At 44.8% G+C, this 25,628-nt stretch overlaps 2 protein-coding genes across 6 annotated transcripts in view; one reads left to right on the top strand and one right to left on the bottom strand.

Moving 5' to 3' along the window:
- Positions 1 to 25,628, top strand: part of LOC119166661 (tigger transposable element-derived protein 6) — a 49,184-nt gene that overhangs the window by 21,539 nt on the left and 2,017 nt on the right. Inside the window, exons 1-3 of one of the 5 annotated variants that reach the window (XR_012888779.1) lie at positions 17,647 to 18,050; positions 18,394 to 18,452; positions 25,186 to 25,430. Coding sequence is in view for 1 of the 5 variants with exons in the window: in XM_037417983.2 (XP_037273880.2) it covers positions 20,468 to 21,256 (789 nt within the window). In the remaining 4 variants the exon portion in view is untranslated. Of the gene's footprint in view, positions 1 to 17,646; positions 18,081 to 18,393; positions 18,453 to 19,548; positions 25,431 to 25,628 lie in introns of those variants that run through there. The other 4 variants (XR_012888777.1, XR_012888778.1, XR_012888780.1 and 1 more) reach the window with 4 other exon arrangements.
- Positions 24,135 to 25,628, bottom strand: part of eIF3d1 (eukaryotic translation initiation factor 3 subunit d1) — a 201,447-nt gene continuing 199,953 nt past the window's right edge. The window contains exon 12 of the mRNA XM_037417982.2: positions 24,135 to 24,344. Within this exon, the coding sequence (XP_037273879.1) occupies positions 24,207 to 24,344 (138 nt within the window). The 3' untranslated portion in view covers positions 24,135 to 24,206. The remainder of the gene's footprint in view (positions 24,345 to 25,628) is intronic.

The raw sequence follows: 25,628 nt of genomic DNA, 5'->3' as shown, positions 1-25,628 counted from the left end.
CGACTTCATGAACAGTTGAGTGTCGTCTGTCGTTTTAGAGAATACTTTGACTAAAGACAACGTCCAGAAGTCTTCCATACAGGGTTCAGTTCCAATATTCATGACCGCTTTCTGTGACTTCATGAAGAGTTGGGTGTCCTTTGTCATTTTAGAAAATACTTTGACTAAAGACAACGCACAGAAGTCTTGCATTAAGGTTTCAGTTCTAATATTATCACCGATATTTGTGACTTCATGAATAGTTGGGTGTCGTTTGTCGTGTTAGAGAATACTTTGACTAAAGACAACGTCCAGAAGTCTTGCATGAAGGTTTCAGTTCTAATATTATGACCGATATCTGTGACTTCATGAACAGTTGGGTGTCATTTGTCGTTTTAGAGAATACTTTGACTAAAGACAACGCCCAGAAGTCTTCCATACAGGGGTCAGTTGCAATATTATGACCGATATCTGTCACATCATGAAGTGTCAGGCACAGTTAGTTGCATTAGAGCATATTTCGACTATGGAAAATACCCGAAGGTATTCTACGCAGTATTTGGTTCCTATCTTATGGCCAATATCAGTTGTATCAATAAGAACCAGGTGTGCTTTGTTGCATTAGAGGATATTTCGAACACGCACATCAGCCGAAAGCCTGCTACTCTGGCCTCAGTTGTAGGCTTATGACTGGCTTAAATTTATGTCAGATCATGAAGTTGCAGGCGTGATTATTAAGTTGACTGATATAAAATATGTTGGTAAATATACTGAAGGTACCAGCATATGCAAGATATTGTTAGTAACTTTGGTAGTGCAGGTATAGAAACCCGGTGGTTTGTAAACCTGATCAGGAGGGCAGCCACGCCTCATTCACCGCACAGAGGAGGGGGGGGGGGGAGCTCAATGTCAACTCCATATATTAACATAATAGGGAGGGGGTGCTAAGTCAGCCCTGGGGAGGGGCACTGGGACAAACTTTTGCCCCTCCCCCCCCCTCCTTAAGGAGAACCCTGCACACGCCTATGATAGACGTACAGTATGCTAGACGCGAATGTTCATTCGCGGGAGCGGCGCACGCACTGATGTTGATTTCTGGTGCATACCGCTGTAGTTACTTTGGGCACTGAAATATCAATTACTTCTAAAATAGTCTAAACTGTGGTGGTTGAAGCACTGTCAAGTTGTTAACGTGTTCTCATACCCTCTAAAACATACATTCCCGCTCCAGTTGAGAACGTGCCGTTCTGTGCTGAACTTGGAGAGTTCTATCAAGCAACATTGTGCATCAGCCTTGGACGCGTGGGCGTGAACGCGGTCGACGCGTGCCAGTAGTTCGCGCGCCCTTTTCCTCCACAGGCGCGACTAGACGCTTTTGACGCGTAGGCGCGTGCATACGCGTGCCAGTGGTTGGCACTTAAGCCGCGCCAGGAGCGGTGGAGAGACCGTCTCTCAGCCGCCTCCCGTGCTCGCTGGATGGCCCATATTTGATCTGTCCAATCTGAGCTGATTAGCGTGGCTCTCCACCGCGCCCCAAGCTGTTCGGGGAGACTGCATTGGCGCCCTGTATCTGTGTGCATTCCCATGACATATGCTCTAGGGTGGCGCGTCTCATGCTACATAGCTTACACGAGTCATCTGGGTATAGTTCGGGGTAGATGCAATTTAGGTGCTTCGGGTTGGGAAATGTTCTAGTTTGAAGTCGCCTCCAATCAATCTCCTGAGATCTGTCTAATGTGGAGCTAGGTGGTGGAAATCTGCGCCTCGACTTTTGGTAGAATTGGATAATGCCGCAGAACTTAAACATTCTGTCCTCTCCCAGCACTCCTCTCCTCCCAGTACCTCATGTGAAGCTCCATCGCGAGTGCGGTAAGTGAGACCTCGCGCTGCGCAGTGAGCCTCCTCGTTGAGGTTGGGAATGAGGGACGCACACGGGGTGTGGGCTGGGAACCATATACCTTTCTTCGAATTCCTCGGATAATATGAGATTTGCCTTGCGGAAGAGTATGTTGGCTGCCTCGGGAGATATTCTTCCTTGTGCATAGTTACGGATTGCCCACTGCGAGTCGCTGATGACATACCTACACATTGGGAAAATTATGGCCTGTGCAATAGCCACCTCTTCCGCGATTTCTGAATGATCCCAGCGTATGGAGCACGCGTTTACGCATTTGTGGTCGGTGTTTATTACTGCCGCAACGTAGGATTTGTAACTAGGGTACTCCGCTGCGTCTACGAACAACACCTCCTTGTCTCTGCCGTAGGCCTTAAGTAAAGTTCTAGCGCGGCTTTCTCTTCTGCCCTGATTAAGTTCGGGGTGCATGTTTTGGGGCAGATTGGGGACCTGGATCTTTTCCCTGGTCACCTTTAGAACCGACCCTTTACTTCCTTGTTGCGTATGGTTGTTTATCCCCAACTTGTCAAGGATACACCGTCCTGTGCGCGTACTGGCTAGTCTTTCCAACTGGGCAATCTGTTGCGCTTCTATCAGCTCCTCTAAAGTGTTATGTAAGCCCAATTGAGACAGTTTTTCGTTGCTGGTGCTATCTGGAAGGCCTAAAGCTTGTTTGAACGCCTTTCGTATGAGTGCGTTGATTTTGAGTTTTTCGGCTGTATACCAGTTTAGATATGCCGCTACGTATATAATTTGACTTATGGCGAATGAATAAATAAGCCTGATTACGTTAGCCTCTTTCATGGCCTGGTGTTTGTTTGTGACTCTTGATCAGCCGTATTGCGTTGGTGACTTTGGTTGCTAACCTCTTGATGGTTTCACCGTTTGTACCCTTAGACTCGATGATGAGTCCAAGGACTCTGATTTGTTGCACTATAGGAATAGTCCTGCCGTTTTTGGTGTGAATTTGGATCTCTTCGTAAGCACGGTCCCGGTTGTATCCCTTGGGTAGTCTGCCTTTAGGCGTGGGGTGATAGAGGAGGAGTTCGGATTTATCTGGCGAGCACTCGAGGCCAGTACCTTCAAGATACTCCTCAATAGTGGTGACGGCCTCCTGTAGTCTCTGCTCCATCTCTCCGTCACTACCTTCACACGCCCAGATGGTGATATCATCTGCATATATAGAATGATGTATTCCGTATATTGAGTTCAGCCGCGCCAGGAGTCCTATCATTATGAGATTAAACAGCATTGGCGATATGACCGAACCCTGCGGGGCACCAGCACTGCCCATAAGCCTTTCCTCAGATCTCAGTTCTCCCTTTTACGATGGATGCCGTTCTGTCTGCTAGGAAGTCCTTGACATAGTTATACGCTCTCGATCCTAAGCCTAATTGGCAGATCTGATGTAATATTGCCGTATGTGATGCTTTGTCGAAGGCTTTTTTAAGGTCTAATCTTAAGATCGCCCGGGTCTATTCGTTGTCTAGAATCTGCTGCTTAATTTGCAGCATGACGTCTTGCGTGGAGAGCCGTGTGCGAAACCCCAACATGGAATCTGGGTAGATTTCGCTCTCCTCAAGACAAGTGCTTATTCTGTCCAGAAAAGCGTGTTCCATCAGCTTCCCTGCTCCTGCAGGACCGAAATAAAGTTTTTTCAGTCCATTCCATTCTCATAAGGGCTTTTATAGAGCTCAAATTCAGTAGATGGGCGTGTAATACTTCAAGGGCTATGGCGCCATGTGCTAGACATGAATGATCGGCAGGTTCGAAAAATTCTGCATCAAGAAATCGCAATGGAGGAGCCGAAGTGCATAGCAGTTCCACGGCCGCTGGATAAAAGCGCTTTGATCCAGCGGCCGTGGCAGTTCGTGCACGCACCATGCGGCTCTTTTAGTATGGATGGATGGATGAATGGATATGGCTGTACCCTTTAGATCGGGCGGTGGCTAGCGCCACCAAGCCGTAACACCTAATGAACCAAAAACTATATTTATTATTTTTTCCTTAAAAAGTGAGTTTGAGGATTCGTACTTTGCAGTGAAGAGTTTAATTTTCACTCGTGTCTTGACTTTAGCCACATCAGATAACCTCCTTCTGGTTAAGTCTACCCGCTTAAAGTTTATTTTGCCCTCCCGGTCCCTAAACCCCAGTGCTTTGAAAAACTCTGCGCTATCATCCTGAACTATAGGGTGAAGCCCTTTACAGAACATTATCAAGTGTTCGGCAGTTTCTTCTTCCTCTCCACACGCACTGCATACTGTGTCTACCCTTTCGTATTTGGCCCGATATGTCTTGGTTCGCAGTACTCCCGTCCTGGCTTCAAACAGTAGAGAACTACCCCGAGTATTATCATAGATCCTTTCCTTGGCAATTTCCTGCTTAAAAGTTCGATAGATCTCTAGTGCGGACTTCTTAATCATGCCCATTCTCCACATGTCAGTCTCCGTTTCCTTCACTTTCCTCTTAACCGATAGTTCTTTTTGGTTTGGCCACCTGCTGTTTTCTAAGTATTTACCAGTCAACTTCCTGGTTCGCTTCCTCCATTTTGTATCGACATTCTTCATGTACAAGTAGCTGAAAACCTTCCTAGCCCAACGCTCTTCCCCCATTTCTCTCAATCGTTTCTCAAATTTTATCTTGCTGCTAGCTTCCCTGCCCTCAAATGATGTACATCCCATATCACCTTGTACTCCCTGATTTGGTGTATTCCCGTGAGCTCCTAAAGCAAGCCTACCTATTCCACGTTGCTTAATTTCTAATCTTGCTTGAACTTGTGATCTCATGCACAAGACCGCATTACCGAACGTCAGCCCAGGAACCATGACCCCTTTCCATATTCCTCTCACAACATCATACCTATTGTAATTCCACAGTGCCCTATTTTTCATGACTGCTGCATTCCTGTTACCTTTAGTCGTCACGTATATTTCGTGTTCCCTCAGATACTCGGTCCCATTGCTTATCCACACGCCCAGATATTTGTATTTATCTGTTATCTCTAGCGTGACCTCCTGTATTCTAAGCTCACTACCTTCGTTGTCATTGAAAATCATGACTGCTGATTTTTTCTTACTGAATCTAAAATCTAACCTATCTCCCTCATTACCGCAGATGTCCATCAATCTCTGCAAATCTTCCTTGTTGTTGGCCATTAGCACTATATCATCTGCGTACATTAATGCTGGTAGTGCCTGATCAATAAGTTTTCCTTGTTTGACTAAAGAGAGGTTGAAGCCCAGTCCACTTCCCTCTAATTTTGCCTCTAATCCTTGTAGGTACATCATGAATAATAAGGGTGACAGGGGGCACCCCTGCCTAAGCCCCCGTTTTACCTCTGCAGGCTTGGATACCTGTTTTTCCCACTTTATAACTACCTTGTTACCTTTATAGATACCCTTTAAAAGATTAGTGACTACCTGTTCCACGCCTAGTGTGTCCAGTATTCCCCACAATTCCTCTTGAACCACGCTATCGTACGCTCCCTTGATATCCAAAAATGCTAGCCACAGGGGCCTGTGTTCCTTTTCTGCTATTTCGATGCACTGCGTCAGTGAGAACAGATTGTCTTCCAACCTCCTGTGTTTCCGAAACCCATTCTGCAGTTCCCCCAGCACCCCCTCATCCTCTATCCACGCCTGCAGTCTTTCCTTTATAATTTGCATCGCCAGCCTGTAGACCACTGATGTCACTGTTATAGGACGGTAGTTGTTTATGTCAGCTTTTCCCCCCTTTCCTTTATAGATCATGCTCATCCTGCTAAGTTTCCATCCATTGGGAACTTCACCATCGATTATTATTTTGCTCACTGCCTCTCTCAAAGCCTGCTTAGACTTCGGACCTAATGTCTTTATCTGCCTAATCGAAATGCCATCTGGGCCTGTTGATGTACTACCAAGAACCCTTTTCTCAGCCCTCTCCCACTCTTGTTGTGAAAATGGAGCCATTGCACCACTTGATTCGTCCTTGTCTATTGTGGTGCATAAAGTACTTCTTTGTTGAAATTTTTCTGTCACCTTTGTTCTTATATATTCAATAGCTTCGTCCCCTTCTAGCCTAGCACCTTGGGCTGTAGTTATATAACTCTGCTCTAGGCTCGTCTCATTTCTTAGGGAGTTTAGATGGTTTCAAAATTTCGCAGCTGCCTTTTTATCTTTTATGTACTTCTGCCAGCCACTGAGCTCCCTTCCTTCTAATCTTTTCATTCATCAGAAGGGATGCATCCCTTCTACAGCTTAGAAAGGTTGCCCATTTTCTTTCAACATCATCTGTCTGTTCACCCCGCTGCTTAGCATGTCTGTGTTCCCTAGAGGCTTCCTGACGTTTTGCTATGGCTCTCTTAACTTCCTCATCCCACCAACTTTTGGGTTTGTGTCTTGTTTTTCGGGGTGATTTGTCACGCGTCTTAACAAGCTCTAGCTCAAAGAGTCTAATTAGATTCGTGTATTTCCACACTGTCTTGTTATCCTCCGTGATTACTTTCTCAATTTGTTTAGTGGCTATTTCAATTTGCCTTTCTGGATAAAAATTTTCCTGTAGTTGCTCATCTTGTCTCCTTCCCACTTTCACTGATCTTCCAAAACTTAGCTTGATACGTTTGTGATCGCTACCCAGACTTCTGGAGCCACCTTCATCTATGTGCATTCCCCTGAGCTTATCGTACATCCTATGTGACATCAGTGCATAATCTATCGTCGACTGAAGCCTTCCTACCTCCCATGTTATTTGCCCTTCACACTTCTCAGTACTGTTGCAAATGATCAAATCAAGCCTTTCACACATATCCATGATCATTTTGCCTGTCGGGTCGGTATACCCATCTATATCTTCTATGTGCGCATTCATGTCTCCTAGTATAATTATCTCGCACTCTCTTCCTAACTCCTGAATGTCCTTTGATATACACTCTACCATTGCCTGGTTTTCCTTTCTGGCCTTTGCTCCCGTCCACAAGTACACGAAACCAAGGAGTGTCATTTGACCTGCCACTTTTCCTTTTAGCCATAAATGTTCCTTGCACTCCTGCTTGACCCTTTGCCAGTCTGTACTTTTATGAATGAATGCCCTAATACCACCCCCCTTTCTGCTGCCTTCTGTTCTGTTACAATATTCCCACGCGTAGTCCGGTTTGTTCGGAGGTTGTTCCATGTCCCTGAGATGTGTTTCTACAAAACCGTATACCAACGGCCTCTCTTCCCTTAGCTGTTCTTCTATCTCTTCCCACTTCAGCCTGTTCCTACCACCCTGCATGTTAATATACCCTATGTCTGAATTGGCTCGGCGCTCGTGGCTACGTCTATTTATGCCCCGGACTCTACCTATCTTAGATATTGGTGCCACTTTGGAATCGTATCTATCCATACCAGCTGTCGAAGAGTCTCCCTGGTTGTTTTCCTCGTTATTAGCTATTCTGCACCCCGAAGGGCTCGCTTGCCCCCCAAAAAAGCTACTGCGCGTCCTGCAAGTCGCCAACCCACCTCATGACCTAGCCGCCCATCGAAGTGAATTCTGGCTCGTTGAAAACCCCCCCACCTATGCACCTCTCTGTTTATTTCCACCACCTCAAAGCCTTTCTCTCGACTCATCCGCCATATCTCTTGGTTTGCGTTGACCACCGCTCTTTGCAGGTTGCTATCACGCATCGGTACCTCCGGTATCGTGCATATAACTACCTGTACCTTAGGAGAAGTGGCGCGCATGTCATCGACGCCTTTCGCCAGTGTGGCTGCTAGTCCTTCTGCATCTTCATTGAGGACATCGTTTAAACCGCCTGAAATTATCACGAGGTTTCGCCTATCAGCTGTCGTTTTGAGCTTTGCGCTCGCTTGCCTCATGACTGCTTCCAGCTTGCGTCCTGGGAACTATTAGTACTATTCGACTGCAGCGCCGCCGCTGCGGGCAATGCGGAAGGGATCAGGCGGCGAGTTGCGGGCCTGGCTATGGTGGTATGGTGGCTAGAAGGAGAGGTGTCAGCAATCAGCATCGTCCCGGCTACAGTGTACTAGAAGGGGGCAGTGGAGTGAACGAGGCGGCGGCGCCGCATCTCGGCTGATTCTCTGGCGGGTGACAGCAGCGGCGGCACTGTAGTCCCATAGTACTGAAGATCTCAGAAGCGTCTGTATGGGGAGCGTGCGCGCCAGAGTCTGCGAAAGCGTGCAATTGCTCGTCTTCAGCGCGTTTAATGTGTTTCTGAGCCTTTATCAGTGGACGCACCTGCTACTCGCCATGGTTGACGAGTGAGTATGCAGGCACGCCGAATTTGCGTTGATACTTTCACTGTTTCAAGAGCCTGTGGACCCCCCCCCCCCCAAAAAAAAAAATGTCAATCGGGATTTGCATGGATCCATCTAGCTTCTTACTCAATAAGCGCTTTGAGCTGCGTTACATCAAAAGTGGCTACTGGCGATCTACAAAGAGAGAACTATCAAAACCGAGATTAAGTCATACGCTTGTTTTGTCGGCAGTCTCTACGATATTCAGAGCACAGTGTTCCTCATATGAGCCTACATGCGCTCGATTGTTTCACGAGAAACCCGAGTATAAGCAACGTTGTCACAACATCACTTGGTGACGACTCTGTTTTATCATGCTAGTTTTGCAGAAGATAATAATTATTGCTTTCCGGAAGGCTTATCACATATTAAACTTATTAAAACAACACACAAGCATATTAAAAAGTGTCAATTATATATATATCCCGTCTGTTAATCTGCGCAAATTCATTATAAGCAGTTCTCATTTTATATTGACAGCTTAAGTTGTGCTGCGTTCCAAATATTTTATTGGCGTAACGCCATTGCAAGCGAGTAAATTTATGACGATGTTTTGTATTATAAGCGTAGTTGTATTATTAAGAGAGAGAGAGAGAAGTTTATTTACAGAAAGGCAGAGAGGTCGGCCTGAGCGATAGCTTGCTCTAGCCTGCTACTCTACACTGGGGGAAGGAAAAGAGAAAAAGAAAGATAATTGGATGACGATGGTGAGATATAGAGGTGAGTATGTAGTGTTCTTTTTAGCTGAGACACATTTTATAGCCGCGCATATAGTCCAGTTGCTTCCAAAAAGGTTATAACTGCTGTTGTGACCGCAGTTGCACTGTTGGTGTCTGGCCAAGGGCCCAACACAGTCTCATCAGTTAATGACCTACTGCGATATAGTTCAGTAGAAGAAATCAGTGTTTGTCGTTCACGTGCGTATGCTGGGCAGACACAAAATATGTGCTCAAGTGTTTCTGGTACATCGCAGTGTTCACAATTAGGACCGGTGTCACTGCAACCGATGATATGTGCGTAACATCTGGTGTACGCCACACCAAGACGAATGCGGTGGATCATACTTGTGAGTTGCCGTTTCAATTTAAAGGGCATGAGGAACCTCATTTCCCGGTCCCATTTGTGAAGTCGCTGGTGTCGCCGTTCCGGTTTGGTCCAGTGCTGAAGTGTGTAGCTGCGCATCACGCAGCAAAGCAGGGCGTTCGTGTCAGCTCGTGAAAACGCAATGCGTACTTCAGGGGCACTGCTTAGGGCATTTTTAGCTTCAGCGTCTGCGTCTTCGTTTCCCATCACGCCGCAATGAGCGGGAATCCACCAGAAAGTGATAAGATGGCCATTTGTTGAAGCAACCTGAATAAGTTTTGTGATTTCTTTTGCCAAGCCGTAATACAGACCTTGCTTCATGATGCAATTAATGGTTTGCAAAGCGGATTTGGCATCACAGAAAATTGTCCAGGCTCGAGGTCGCTCTCCGGAAATAAATCTTATTGCCTCCCGGATAGCCACAAGCTCTGCAACAGTTGATGTGGCTTTATGGTTCACTTTGAATCGTCGAGCGATATCCATGTCTGGGGTGACAAAGGCTGCGGCGGAGGTGCTTAGCGCGGTGGATCCGTCGGTGTACACGTGCACAGAGTCACTGTACGCTCTATAAATGTGATATAAAATAAGTTGTCTGAGGCCAACAGAAGAAATGAGCAACTTCTTCTTAATTCCAGGTATCGTAGAACAAACAGGTGGTTTAGGCAGGACCCATGGAGGCACTGCAGGGGCATTTGGCGGGGAAAACCTCGATGGTATAGTATTTTCATGCCGCGATATTACTCTTGAGAAACTGCAATCTGGATGAGTGGCGGGTAGTACTGACAGTGGGTGCTGTCTGTGTCTGCTCAGCGATCGGAGGTGAACTCTAAGTGGCTCGCCGAGCATGTATACACTGATGGGAGAAGCCCGAGCCTCTGCGATTGTCCCATTTGTTGAAGTACAGCGCGGTAGACCCAAGCATCTTCGTAAGCACTGAGCTTGAACACTCTCTAGCGTCTTCACACAACTAGGTCTCATATTGGAGAGCACCGGCATGCTGTATCGAATGTATCCCACAAATAGAGCATTGTACAATTGAAGTAGCAATGATTCTGATGGGCCCCATCTTGCTCCTGCTACGTGGCGAAGAACGAAAGCAAAGCTCTTCAATTTAGATTTAAGTACTGCGACATGCCTCGTCCACGATAAATCTCTGTGTACGACAACCCCAAAGAACTTGTGGTGCGTTACAGCAGGTATCGCTGTCCCATTAATAAATATCGGGTATTGCGACATATGCTTGCGCGTGAACGCAAGCACTGCGCATTTGTCGATTGAAAGAGTGAGCCTCTGACGTCGTAGATATTTGTATGTGGTCATCACTGCGCGCTGTAGTCGAGCTCGCAATTGTGCACGAGCAGTTCCAGATGCCCATATGCATATGTCATCAGCGTATGCACTGATCGTCACCGTGCTGGGAAGTTCTGCTGCTAGGCCGATCATTTTGACATTGAATAGGATCGGGCTGAGAACTCCTCCTTGGGGAACACCACGATGAACCTTATATCGATCAGTGTCTCTGTTATTTGTCGTCATGTAAATGGTGTGGGCCCTAAGGTAGCTAAAAATCCAAGCATACAGTCGTCCATCGATGTCGAAATCTTCCAGTGCGTCAAGGATCGCATAATGCAGCACATTATCGTAGGTACCCTTAATGTCTAGGAAAACTGCCGCCACTAGTCTGCGTTGGCTTCTTTCCTCTTCGACGCTGGTGATCAAGTCGACCACACCATCAATGGCAGATCGGCCGCTTCTGAAGCCGTTCATAAATGCAGGAAAGGAGTTGTTGCTCTCTAGAAGCCACTCTAATCTTGACAGTACCATTCTTTCCATTACTTTCCCGACGCAGCTGTCTAAGGCGATTGGTCTGTAGCCAGAGGAAAGTGCAATAGGACACTTCCCCGGCTTAAGCAATGCAATATAGCGACTGGATTTCCAATTAGCTGGGACTTCTCCTGACTCCCATGAGGTGTTATAATGAGATAACAGGATACGTCGTGCTTCTGTATCAAGATGGTTGAGTGCAGCATACGTGATTCCGTCAGGTCCTGGTGCCGATGAGCGTCGGGAGGCAGAAATCGCAGCGTCAAGCTCATGCATTGTAAAACGTACATCAAGGTGCTCGTCAGACGATGTAGACGCAATGGTATTAAGAAGCTCATTAGTGGCAAGACCATCAGTGGTGTCCACGATGAGGCTACAGTAGTCACTGGCTATCTCAACTTCTGTCCGTCCCTGATGTAGAGCAACAGCTTGAAATGGTTGACGTTGGGGAGTTGTCTGCAAACTTCGTACCACCCGCCAGATCTTAGATAGAGGTTGCCTGGGGTCCAGAGATCAACAGAATTTTCTCCCACGTTGCCTGTCAATCTTGTCAAGATGCCGAAGAACATGTCGTTGAGCTCGACGACAGGCGGAAAGGTTTGAAGGCGACTTCGTTCGTCTGTATCGGCGTTCGACACGGCGACGGATTTCACGAAGGGCCTCGTATTGGGAGTCAACTGCTCATCTCTGCATCGGTAGATTAACCTGTTTGGTTGTGTCACGCAGTGAAGAAGCAATGATGTTCTCTACCTCGGATGGATCAGTCGTGTGCTCACAGCCAGACTTGACAGATGCCTTGAACAGTGTTCAGTCGGTTTGACGGATGTAGCGTGTGTGCGTGCGGCGAAACCACCTGAACTGAACATCGGTTGGAAGGTGGTCACTGCCGCGAGTGTCCAAATCTGTGCACCAACATGCGGAAGACAGAAGGCTTCTGGAAACGAAACAGAGGTCGAGGCAGCTGCTGTAGGACGTGCCACGAACAAATGTAGGTGATCCGTCGTTGAGTACGCTTAGTTCATAGTTGCATATAAAGTTGGCCAAATCCCTTCCGCGATAATTCGTTGTAGTGCTACCCCAGAGAGGATGATGTGTATTAAAATCGCCAATCACAATGTGTGGCCTTTGTGCTGCTTGAAGAGTGGCCCCAGGTGGAAGCAGTCCATCTGTGCGCTTGGGTGTATGTATCCTCCTATTACTGAGAATGTCCGCTTTTTATGTGTTATAGTCAGGCTCACGTAATCATTGCTGGTATGTGACGTGACTTCATGTCTCAAGAACGTGAAATCACGGCGTATACAAACGAGAACTTTGCTCGTACGTTGATCACTGCGGGACCAAATCTGGATATATCCAGATATACGAAAAGTTGAAGCCATATTCGGTTCACATAAAAGGAAAACAGAAAAGTGATATATAAAAACCCATTGTCTGAAGTCTGACAGACGGCCACGTAGGCCACGAGCATTCCATTGCATAACAAGCGACTGGTGCATCCGTTCTTCGAACATCAATGCCATGTTCACTTACTGAAGAACCAGTAGAAGAGGCTCCAAAACCTCAAACACAGCCGCCTTAGCAGCGGGAGTGTTTAGGCTGCTGAGGATCTTACGCCTGGAACCCATCAAATTTTTAAGCATAGCCTTGACATCTGCGTTGTCCATCGTCTTGTTTTCTTCATTGGGGGTAGGGGCACTATGGGATGATGGCGCTATCGTAGCTCTTGACAGTAGTGAAGGCCACTGAGTCTCCGACGTGGTGAGAGCCAATGACTGGTTACATTATACTTGCGTGGACTGTATTCGCATTTAAGCGTGTTTTCTTCATTGGGGGTAGGGGCACTATGGGATGATGGCGCTATCGTAGCTCTTGACAGTAGTGAAGGCCACTGAGTCTCCGACGTGGTGAGAGCCAATGACTGGTTACATTATACTTGCGTGGACTGTATTCGCATTTAAGCGTCTGTATCCTCCTTTCTGGCCGACAAAAGTAGGGTAGGAGGTGGTGAGGGCTCAGTTTTGTGTGTCGAATTCGATAAGCTTGAGCACTGCTGCTTCGTTTGCGTCGGTGTCGCGAACGATGTTTACGGCACCGTACAGCCCTTGCAGCTTCTCTGTGAGTCGAGTGGTCTCGAACCATCTTCTTCAGGCTACTCATTTAATTCCTCATTTTGGTACATTCATTTGATGTTGCCTTTCTAACGAAATCACCGCCATAACCTGTCCTACCACCTTTTTGAACACCGTAACAAATTACCTTGCATTGTAAAAAAATGGCTTTCACGTTTTCATATATGTACCCACCCCTTATGTAATACCCCTTCAATGGGGTCTTTAAGGTAATAAAATGAAATGAAATGTTGCATCGTGGGCACCTGAGCAGTTTGAGCATTTGGCCACAGCATTGCAGTTATCACCGCCATGAAGGCCACCGCAATGCTTGCAGGTTACTGCACCCTTGCACACTGCACTAACGTGCCCAAATTTCATGCATTTATGACATTGTAGAGGTTTTGGTACGTAAGGACGTACCGAGTGCCTCACGTACCCAACTTTTACATGTGTGGGTAACGTCTGCGACTGGAACACTACTTTAACACATCGCGTGCGTCCAAAGCAGTGGAAACCAAGCACGGCAGCCGACGATGACAGCAGTTTCTCGAGACTTGAGTCTGTTATCTCCTCATCCACATCGTATATAACCCCTGTTGTCGTTTCTTCGTCATACGCGGAGAATGCGCGAACCGAAATGTTTCCTAATTGGACAATTGCTTTCAGCGTGTCCAGTAAGGCCTTCGTAGTGACCTCCACGGACAGTATGTTCTTTCGGTATGTTCTTTCGAGTATTTATGCGTACACCTACGACTTTCCCTGGAGCGATGAGCTCGAAGTACTCCGACAGGCTCTGCCTATTTAGAGAGTTCAAGATGTCTGTCTTCGATGTCGGCACATACGAAATGGTGTACGACTGCATGCTACTCGCCTTTGTCTGTGCTTGCCGGCCAGTCGGCGATGTCCGGCTGATTTTCCTCTTCAAGCGTCGGCTTGGTACGACCACGTAGTCGCTCACCGAAGCCATATCTTCAACGGAGGAGTCATCAGAATTGTCAACGTGGACCACGCTTGGGCCGGGGTGAGAACTGGCGTAAGACGCACTATGATGTAGTCGGCCTGGTCCCGGTTTCTGGATGGGGTTTTGATCCCCCATTCTAAGGGGGACCGTCCCTCCGAGGTGCGTCGATTATTGAAAAACCTTGGCCAAAGAATTAAAAAACTCACATAGCTCGAAGCAGAGGCTTGCTTGCTTGTTCCTTTCTTTTGTGGCTCTCACCCACTAAGGGGGATTGGCCAAGAAGCCGGTGGTTAATGCAAGTCAATACCTCTAGGTTTTCTAGACTAGGGGAATATGATTGCTGTGTTTTGTCTGTGAAATTAATTTGGAGCAATGTAAAAAAGAAAAAAAAGGGGTGGAGGAGAGAAGTAATAGAATTTGTTGAATATCTGAGGTGTAATCATTATATGAAATTCTTCTGAAAGTTGAAGCATTGCAGTGTATCAGCTAAGTAATAAATGGTAGTGTGGCTAGTAAAATTCGAGAGTGATCACTGACTCAGCAAGGTAATCTTCTTGTGTTCTATAGGAATTCGCAGAAAGCCCCGCAGATGGTCCTGTCGCTGTGTCCCAATGAAGCGGCCCCAAAAGACAAAATTTTGGGAGTATTAAGTGATATTCCTAGTTTTTTTAATAAAATTTCTAAGCAATTTTTTCTTTGATTTTTGAAACGGTGACATGTGATAAGAAAATGGTCGATATGTTCAGGTTCGTTACAGCTTGAGCACAGAGGGGATGGCACCAGACCAGACCTGTTTAAGTAGAAATTAAGAGGTGCTACACGGCAACGTAATTTTGTTATCAAGACTTCCAATTTACGCGTGGGACACCATTTATTATTCCATGTGAAGTGCAGGTGCGAGAAATCTGGATTCGGTATCATGGTTTTTGATGAGTCTTCAAGAAGGGAAAGTTTTCTAAACCTCGCTGCTGTTACATAAGCTGTAGGAGGCATAATTGGCACAATCGGAAGATCAAGAGATGTTCGCGCAAGTTTGTCAGCCATCTCGTTTATAAATATACTACGATGGCCTGGCACCCATATCATTCGCACTAGACGAATGTTTGCTGGGATTCATGATTTGAAAGGCTCTAGTACTGCTGATGCAAACGACGATGATAAAATGAACACACGGAACACGAGTCGGGCACTATCACAGCTGTCGAATGAGTTGCAGGAAGTTTTCGAATAGCTAGTATAACGGCCATCAATTCCGCTTCAAATATTGGTGTATAATCTGGGAGGCGTAATGAAAAGGACCAGAATAATGAGAGAGAAAAAATACCCACAGCTGCCTTCTCGCCACTCATAGATGCATCTGTTGCAATTGCTATATTAGTACCTAATTGAGACAGGTGTTGTTCTAATAAACCAATCAAATATTTAGAGAGCAAGTGTTTAGCGCTCATGTAGAAGATATCGTCAAATTCTATTTGCACTTGGCAGATGGTTTGACAGATGGTGTGATCTCGAATATACTAGCATTTAAAGCATCTAGAAGTGTTTGAACAAATAGCTCTTGGGGTTTATATACACGGGACCAATGCTCATTGAAAAAGACACCAGGCTGGGCAAAGAATACAAACTGTCGCCTTCTTAAAGTGGATTCAGAAAATTTTAAATAGATTTTTACCGTTAAAATACGGAATCTGCAAGCAAGAGTGGGTATACAAGCTTCTCGATACAAAACATTTTTAGCTGTGAATTTTGGCACACCTAAACAACTACGAGGAGCTTCCCGCTCTAAGAGAATCAGGGGGTTTATTTTGTATGCTGGTCCACCAGAGAATAGTACACATCCGAATTTAAGAATCGGGCGAACATACATGCGATAAATCATGATCAGCTTATCTCTGCGAAGACCGGAACGGACGCGGCCAAGCCTACCTATCATCCCAACAGCGCATGTAGCCTTAATTTTAATATGTTCAATGTGGTCACGCTAGCTCAGTTTTTGATCGTACAGTACACCCAGATATTTAATACAGTTAACCTGGGGAATTATTTCTTGATGGTACTGAAGAGAAATAGTAACTGGTACATCCAATAGAAAAACCATTATAGCACTATTAGTTACGTTCAGGTTCATATGAATTTTCTGAAACCAGGTTTCTAATGTTGCCAAATAAAATTGTAAAGTCGAGTGTAGTAAATAAATATCATTGTAAGATGCAAAGAACGCGATATCATCTGCATATACATATATTTGTACCTTATCACTCAGTGGTATTGAACTTAACAAAATGTTAAATAGCACAGGCGATAGAACAGAGCCTTGAGGAACACCTCTCGTTTGGCTATACTTCGGTGTGGAAACACCTCGTTGGGAGCAATAAAAGTTTCTGTCTTTTAAAAATTGGTATATCCAATTTGTTATGAACTGCGGGAACATAAGCTCCTTCAGGGCATTGATAAGAATAGGATGTTCAGCACTGTCATATGCCTTGGCTAAATAGAGGGTTACTAGGGCCGCATATGGTCGTCTGTGTCGAGCAAGCTTTATACGAGCCTCTAAAAGGCTGTTCTCTGTGACAACTTCTTCTCCCCTGTATTATTAAGAAACTAAATTGTATTTAGTTTATTTATTTACAGTACCTTACAGAGCCCACGAGGGGCATTGTGTAAGGGGGGCGGTACAGATATGTTAGAAAAATATATATACATAATATCTACACATACATAGGCAAATAATGAATATAATAGAAAATGCAGGTCAACTTAAGAACATGTAAGCGAAATACATACTAGAAAAGTGAGTTACAGTTTGTGAAGGTGAAATACAAAAAAAACTATTATGACAGTAACCACAACCTAGCAATAGTGCAAAAACATCGGCAACAGTCCTATAAACACTGATGATTACGAAGATGCGATAGAGCAGTTTTTGGTGCATAAGTATTTTTCAAGAGTATGACAGAACTTTGTGTGGTCTTGTTCTGACGCAACATCATCTGGCAAATCATTCCACAAACGAATAGCTCGTGGAAGAGACGAAGAGAGGAAAATGTAAAAATTAAATGTAAAAATGTAATGTTGAATGTATTATTAAGAAATTTAACTTGTATATGTACACACACACACACACACATACATACACATATATATATATATATATATATATATATATATATATATATATATATATATATATATATATATATATATATATATATATATATATATATATATATATATATATATATATATATATATATATATTATAAATGGAAGCAAGAATGCACAAAATACGACAAACACTTTTAATACTCACACACGTTTCGGCTGGTGGGTCAGCCATCGTCAGTGTGACCAAGGCTGGCCCCCCAGCCGAAACGTATGCGATTAATAAAAGTGTTTTGTCGTACGTCGTGCTTTCTCGCTTACGTTTTTACTACTACAGAGCCAGTGTGCTTCTTTCCCCGCTACGTCTATATATATATATATATATAGTGGAAGTAATAATTCAATGGGCCAGTTAGTCTTCGTGAAGGTATGGGATATGACACAACGGGAGCGTTGTCAACAAGGATAAATATATTTATTTCCCAACAGTTTCGGGAGGGGACCTCCCTTCATCAGGGGATGAGTTATACTGACATGAACTTCCTTGCTGCCGCGTCCCTCTCGCCTTGAAAGATGTTTGCGAGAGTGAGAGGAAACTAAAAAAAGGAAACAAAAAAAACAAAAACAAAAAAGGGGGACGAAAAAAGACGAAAAAGAAAGAAAAGAAAGAACGTAAAAAAGAGGAAAAACCACTGTCAACACTGAGAACGAAACCAACTGTCCGTGTACGTCCACATACGGTTCTTATCACGTGCCGTTCAGTTCTCGACGTTTGTCGGGCCACCCAAGATTGTCGCCGCGGTGGCAGCAGGGTCCGTGACAGCGTGCGTAAAGAAAGGCTTTCTCCTTAATGGGTCGGTATACATCGCATATATATATATATATATATATATATATATATATATATATATATATATATATATATATATATATATATATATATATATATATATATATATATATATATATATATATGCAATGTCCTTTAGCACAGCTATTTTCTCGTCCAACAACGTTTCACTTGAACTGGTTTTGAGACCTCATACTGTTGAAAAGGTGAAATTTACAGTGCGCAATTGTAGAGACACGCTATATACAGCTTCGCCAACGGTAAACTATTGGCGCAGGACTACCCATGGCAGATTTCTGTTTTTTTTTTTTTTTCAGGGGGTAGGATGTGCAGCAGAATGCCTAACTTTCACACTTGGTGGTCGCTGTGAATGCACGTAAGTATTTTAGTATATGCTGAAAAGTTAAATTACGAAAACATTTCGTGGTGTACAGGTTCAAATTCTCTTCCTCTCCCCTCTTTACTTATGGCTTTCTGGTTCTGCATGCGTGTGACAGCATTTTTTTTAATCTCACAGCTTTCCGAGCATTGCTAACTTTCAATAAATCGGCTCAGTTATTCTGAATATTGAAGACGGCTAACCAACGAAGACAGAGTCAAGAGAGAAGAAATCAGTAAAGACACATCCTTTCTCAATTATTTTCGATTTCTCACAAGGCCTTTTATGGAGCTCCAATTCAGTAGGTTGCCGTGTCGTACATCATGGGTGATGGCATCATGTGCTAGGCATGAATGATGGGCAGGTACGAAGAAATATGCATCAAGATAGCGCAAGGGAGGAGCCGAAGCGCATAGCAGTTCCTGCACGCGGCGCGCAGCTCCTTCAGTACTATTCGACTGCAGCGGCGCCGCAGCGGGCAACGCGGAAGGGATCAGGCAGCGAGGCGTGGTCAGGCCACTCAACACTTCTAGTACACTCTATCCCGGCCACGCCTTGAAATGAGGCGTGCTGGTATTTCATTTCGCCGCGGAGCGTTTCGCAAGTCGCCATTGTGATCGGTCGACAGGGCTCGCCATCCACTAGCGCGGCACATTTATTCGCTTGCTTGTGCTCTCGCAAGACGAAACGTCTGCGCTTTGCCCATTTGGACTTGTTAGGGATGAATACGTACCAACGTGACCACACCACAGTAGAGTGAAATCCCGTTATAACGAACCTCAGATTAACGATTTTTTCAGATTAACGAATATTTCGGAAATCCCCTTCCAAATGTCCATTGGTTCAATGTAAAAATATTTCACTACTACGAATTTCAGAATAACGGATGTTTCAGAATAACGTATCAAATTTTATCACCCTGGTAAGCACTTCAAAATAACGAATTTCTAGCGTAAAAATTACGTGCGGCGGTCTAAATGCCCAGCGTCATATGTAGCACTATCATCATCATCAGAGCTTCTGCTCATTTCTCCATGCGTTGCCTTATGCTAAATGCGCACTAGCCTGGCTAGCCCTATCGCCATCGCCAGTACCTTGTTTTCGATGGTTTTTTTTTTTTTTTTTGCATGCTCGTGGAGCCAGGTTGAGCCTAACCTCGCCGGCTTTGTTTTGTTACGTCGACCGGCAACGTCGCACGATTGTCGTACGGCTTTCTCGTTTTAAAGGTTAGAGTGATTCGTTTCTGCGTTCGCCATGAGCTCCGGAAGCAGCGCGAAAAAGAAACGGAGGCAGTTTTCTTTGAAAGAAAAAGTGGATATTCTTTCTCAAGTGGACGCCGGTAAAAAACAAATCCACATTGCGAACGAGATGGGGGTTGCACCATCAACTGTCGCAACCATCCTGAAGGACCGACAAAAGATACTCGAGCTGCACCGAGGGTCCCAACTCGCACCGTCAAGAAAACGGCTCCGACTTGGGAATTTCCAAGAAGTGGATGCTGCAGTACTGACTTGGTTCAAGGACGCGCGTTCTCAAAATGTGCCGGTGTCGGGACCCATGCTGCAGGAAAAAGCCCGGCAATTCGCTGATGCTTTGGACATCACAGGCTTCGAAGCAAGCGCGGTGTGGCTTCATCGTTCCCGTGAAAGGAATGGAATCACCTGGCAAGTGGTGTCTGGTGAAGAGAAGGCGGCAGACGCAGCAAGCGCTGCTGCATGGAGGGACGAGAAGTTCCGCGAAATCGTCGCTTCATACTCCGAAGATGATATATTCAATGCGGACGAAATGGCGTTCTTCTATCAAATGCTTCCTGATAAAACCATGCATTTTAAAGGGAACAGCTGCAAAGGCGGCAAGCAGTCCAAAGTCTGGATTACGGTATTGTTATGCTGCAATTCCACAGGCACCAAGAAGCTGAAGCCCTTGGTGATCGGCAAATACAAGAAGCCTCGCTGCATGAGGAACGTTGTTTCATTGCCGTGCGATTATCGGGCTAATTTTCACGCGCGTGGATGACACGAGAGTTATTCTCTGAGTGGCTACTAAAGGTGGACGATGAGATGAGGAGCGCAGGTAGGAAAATCCTGATTATCGCCGACAACTGCTCGGCGCATCTTGTTAATGTCAGGCTGACAAATGTACAGCTGGAATTCCTGCCTCCGAACTGTACGTCCTTGCTCCAGCCACTGGACCAAGGCATCATAAAAAGTGTCAAGGCTCATTACCGGACACGCCTGGTTCAGCGATTGCTGATAAATCTTCGGATAACGCTGCCTACCTCCATCAATGTGCGAGAGGCCACAGAAATGGTTACCGGGGCCTGGTGGAGCGTTACATCAACCACCATCCAGAACTGCTGGAGGAAGGCAGGCTTGGTAGTAATGCCATCTGAATCTAAACAAGGCAGCGAAGAAAGCGACGCGAGTGGCATGTGGCAAGAAGTCGTCGAAAGACTCGCGATGGATGCCTCGGTGACGTTCGAGGACTATGTGCAGTGCGACGACGAAGCATGCACGTCAGCCGAACTGACGACCGATGACATCGTCAGTGCTGTTCGTGGTGATAACAGCGACGAGGACGCCAATGGCGAAGACGACGCCGAGACCGCGCCCGTTGGCCAACCAGAAGAATCGCTTTCCAACGCCGACATCATGGAATGCGTGCGAAAGATGCGCACTTACCTTGGCAGGTGCAGCAATGCCACCGAAGCAGAGCATAAGAATGTGGACAACTTCGAAGCGTTCGTCCTCCGGCAGTTGAGCGGCACCCGCCAGGCCAAGATCACCGACTTTTTCAAATAAACGTGCGCTCATTCCGGAATACTTCGCGTTTTGTTTCTTTTCACGCTCGTCATAAAATCAAGCGTTTGAGGATGTGTACGCAGCAAAGGTAGGCGACTCCTTTTGTTGCATTTACGATTTTTAATGCGAATTTTCAATGTTTTCACTATAACAATATTTCAAAATAACGAACTATTTTCCGCGGTCCCTTCCAATTCGTTGTATCGAGATTTCACTGTAATGGGTAAACAGCAAAGACACTGCTTTGCACCTGGATGCAATGCGGGATATGTTTATGCCTGCAAACAAGGAAAAAAAGCGTCTCTCTTCTCTGCTCCCGCCGATGATGAACGGCGCAAAGCTTGGGAGTGTGCGATTCCTCGCGCTGACAAACCACTGGAAAAGAACTGCGTTGTGTGCGAAGCTCATTTCGACGAAAGATTCATCGTCCGTAGCTGCAAGCATGTCATCAACGGGTTCTACATGCATGTATCAACTTAGAAAAAAGCTGTACCTAAGGAGGGTGGGTTCCTGGGTGAACTAACTGCTGAAGGAGTTTGCGTCTCTCTAACCAGCACCCTTTCCATCCTGAATTATGTCACGAAAACCTTGAGCTATAAATACTTGATCTCGTCTCGCCTCTGCCAAGATGCGCTTAAAATCTTTTTGGAATTCTGAAGCAAATGTCTGGCTCGCATGATCACCCTTCGCCGGCACAATTTTCGATCTCCCGAATTGCCTCAGTTTTTGCAGTTTGGCACAGTCACCCTCCAGTAGAAACATACCTTCTGGAATTCTCAGCAGCTTTCTAGGTCCAAGCATCCATAATAATTTAATAAAATTACAGAATAAGCTGGATGAGCTGCTAGATGCGGAGTGCCTCAATGAGGTTCATGAAATGATTGTTGCTTGTGAAGCCCTCCCTGACCACACTGATATCATTGGACAAAAAAGTTACTCCCGGATCATTTATTATGTCAGTGGCCATGTGGCCCAGAAGATTGTGAAAAGGACGAAGTGCAACGAATGTAGCAGGTTGTTTCTTCACTCTGAAAATTTCGACTTGCTTCCGACAGAAGCATGCCTTCAACAGACCTGGTCGAAGCTATGGAAGATGCATTCACCTATTCCTTATCTCTTGCCTGTCTGTGAAGAGGTTAAATATGGTCGGCTGTGAACACAACAAACTGGAAGTGAAATTAGATTTTTAGAGGAAGTGAAATTAGATTTTTTAAGCTGACCAGAATGCATTTTCTTGCTGCTGGAGAAAATGTGTCCAATCAAAAAAAAGAGAGAAAAAATGAAGTTCTTGAAGTTGAGACGTATGACTTAACTGTCATAGTGTTAACTCAGCGAACAAGGTTTTACTTTATAGTATTGTGCATTACTCTCAATTGTTTCTTGTGATTTTACTATTGCCTTGTTCACATTGTTACAAATATTCCATTAACAACTATGATGTCACTGTCTGGCTATGCTTCACATATGCAGAAATCAATTTTTCGTGAACTGGTTTGTGACTGTATCTATGTTTGCCAACCAGAACTCAATGTCATGTGTGTATGCACGCCCATTGTATCATCGTATATTTACTGTTCTTTTTAGTTGCCTATGCACTTGCTTTAGCTGAGTGTCGTATAACCTGTTCTCTTCAACCTTAATGCATATGTCGTGTTTCTTTTTCATGTTGTTTTTCGCTCTCAAGAAAATAAATGTCTTGCTTGTAAAATTAGACCTTGATTGCGCAAGTCATAAAAATAACGGTTGCCGATACCTTTATGTGCATTGAGACTTCACGGAGAACACTGAGGCATCAAATTTGAAAACTGCCCGGACTTTGTTGTTCGTGTCAAGCCAAAATTGATTCTCTATCTTCTAAACTTCGTAGCTGATATACCACGAAGTGACTTGAAAACACTAGTTTTCAGTGCCAATACACGCTTTGCGCCGCGCTGCCAGAATTGTGACCAGGTAGACTTTATTATAATCCGCAGGTAGCGTGAAATATTTGACACGAAAAAATGAATGATACGCATGCGCGGTCGCGAGGAGGGGCATCTTGAAAGCGACCGCACCGCCACCGCATCCGGATGAATTCTCGCTCGCACTCCAGCGCGCTGATTCAGACACCTCTCCTTCTAGCCACCATAGGCATGGAAATGATGGGTAGTACACAAATTTGTCAATTATTCGTACTTCTGGCTTGCTTCTGGCTCCGTGTGTGTTCGTGTGGCTTGAAGTTGTTTTTTCACGAAACAAATATCAGCAAATGTTCAGCAGTTGTGCTTCGGCATCTTATTTTTTTTTAGACTTACCTTTCGTAATCGGGACATGAACTTTAAAATGGTTGAATCTTTCTCTCAAAACAAAATTGAAACACAGCAGTAAACGAAGCCGCAAGTACGATTTGCCGTCCGAAAGTACGAAGACTAGGCAAATGTGTGTACTACCCATCATTCCCATGGTCCCTGAACGGATGGATAGATGAATGGATGGATATGGCTGTACCCTTAAGATCGGGCGGTGGCTGGTGCCACCAAGCCGTAATACTTCATGAACGAAAAACTAGATTTATTTTTTTTCTTTAAATAGTGAGGTTCAGGATTCGTACTTTGCAGTGAAGGGTTTAATTTTCACTCGTGCCTTGACTTTAGTGACCAATCGGATAACCTCCTTCTAAATAATTCTACACGCTTAAGGCCTTAAGCAAATTATGCGAGCGCACAAATTACGCAAGTAAATACTGCAATATACACCTATTTCTTCATTTTTAGAAGTTTACAATAACTTAAATTCGAATACTGTTACTACCGTTCGAATATCTGAAGCCTTTCGAATATTCCCAGAAGCCAAGCGACGAGCCCTCACAGCAGTGTCACAACCATTAACGAACAGCCAATAAGCATCAAAACGTTATCTTTTATTAGTGCAACAAGCTCTGTATTCAACATCACACTGGTTATGGAGTGTCTTAAGGCTTCTTGTCGCCCTCGCCACCACCAGTGCCTTCTCCTCCTCCGGCCTCTTCCTCTTCTTCGTCCTCCTCGTCCTCAGCCTCATTCTCCGTCTCAAAGGTGTTGTCCGGGATGTCGTACAGACGAATGACAGGCTGCACAAGAAAACAAACCATTGTGCAACGACAACTGGTTATCTCCTAAATGCATTAGAGCAGAAGGATGAAATACAATGATCAAATACAAGTACAGTTTCAAAAACCCCAAAGTGAAACAATATGAATAGGTTCATAGTGATAAATTCTAGGCTGGAAATCCTCACGCCAATTTCACCACTGCACGTTTATTAAAAGAAAAGAAAATCCCAGTCAAATTTTTGTTTCTAAAATATCCATCTGAAATAAATGTGTGTGAATGTCCATTGCATTTCTTGCATTTTGGCAACATTGCCTGAATGAAATTTCCCGAAACTTGGTATGTAAGGCTTATGTAAGCTTACATCGATATAACAAACCCGGTGATGTTGAAATTATTGGTTGTAAGGAAGCACATGAAGAATAGACTTGCAACAGATGTAGACTTAGGAATATAGCTTTACAACAAATTTTCTAATCGTATTTTGGTTTAGTTCTGATGATTGAGAAGCATGTAATAACCCCCCCCCCTCTCTCTCTCTGTAAAAATTTCTGGCTACGCCTCTGACAGGAATGCATCACATTACTGTTCATTTCAAACAGTGATGCTCTAAAAGCACTGTGTTTACATACAAGAACATACTCAAAAGAAATTTCTTGACCTGACAGTGAAAGAGGCTGCATTCACTTTATGATACAGGACAAGGAACTAGAGGTGGAAAGCTATCGGTAAATAGACTATCAATAGCCTCTTCAAACTATCGATGGTATTACCGATAGTTAAAACCATCAGCAGCAGTACTACATATGATACTATTGAGAGTGCTGTAAATAATTATGCTTTTGTTGGCTTGTGATACAGATAAACCTGGACATCCTCCTGAGACCCGGCAATGGGAAATTTGTCCAATATATTGGACATTGCAACACAGTGCACCGTGGCTTTCCAGGCGCTTGCCTCCTCCCAGAAAGCGTTTCCTCGCCTGCTTGTGGGACCCGTGCTGCCATCTAGTGAATGTAATCAAAATCGGTGTGTTTCCCGCCTTTCAGGAGCACTCGAAATGGCGGAATTGAGCACGAACGATTTTTGCAGCTGCTGCCTAAGAAGTAAGTAGATTTATATTCATTCTTGGATGTCTTAAAGCGCTTTTAAGCATTGATTTGTGTTCGTAAGACATCGAAGCACACAAAGAAATTCATATTTGAGCAAAAAATGGGGTAGTTTTTTTGCATGCGTTGTGTGTTTGACAATGTCCAATACAATGGACATTGGGTGTCAATGACAACAAAAACACGACAGTACGC

This window comes from Rhipicephalus microplus, unplaced genomic scaffold (assembly GCF_043290135.1).
Source record: "Rhipicephalus microplus isolate Deutch F79 unplaced genomic scaffold, USDA_Rmic scaffold_16, whole genome shotgun sequence".
Lineage (NCBI taxonomy): Eukaryota > Metazoa > Arthropoda > Arachnida > Ixodida > Ixodidae > Rhipicephalus > Rhipicephalus microplus.
The sequence above is the reverse complement of the archived record's forward strand: the minus strand, read 5'-3'. Positions and strand labels throughout refer to the sequence as shown.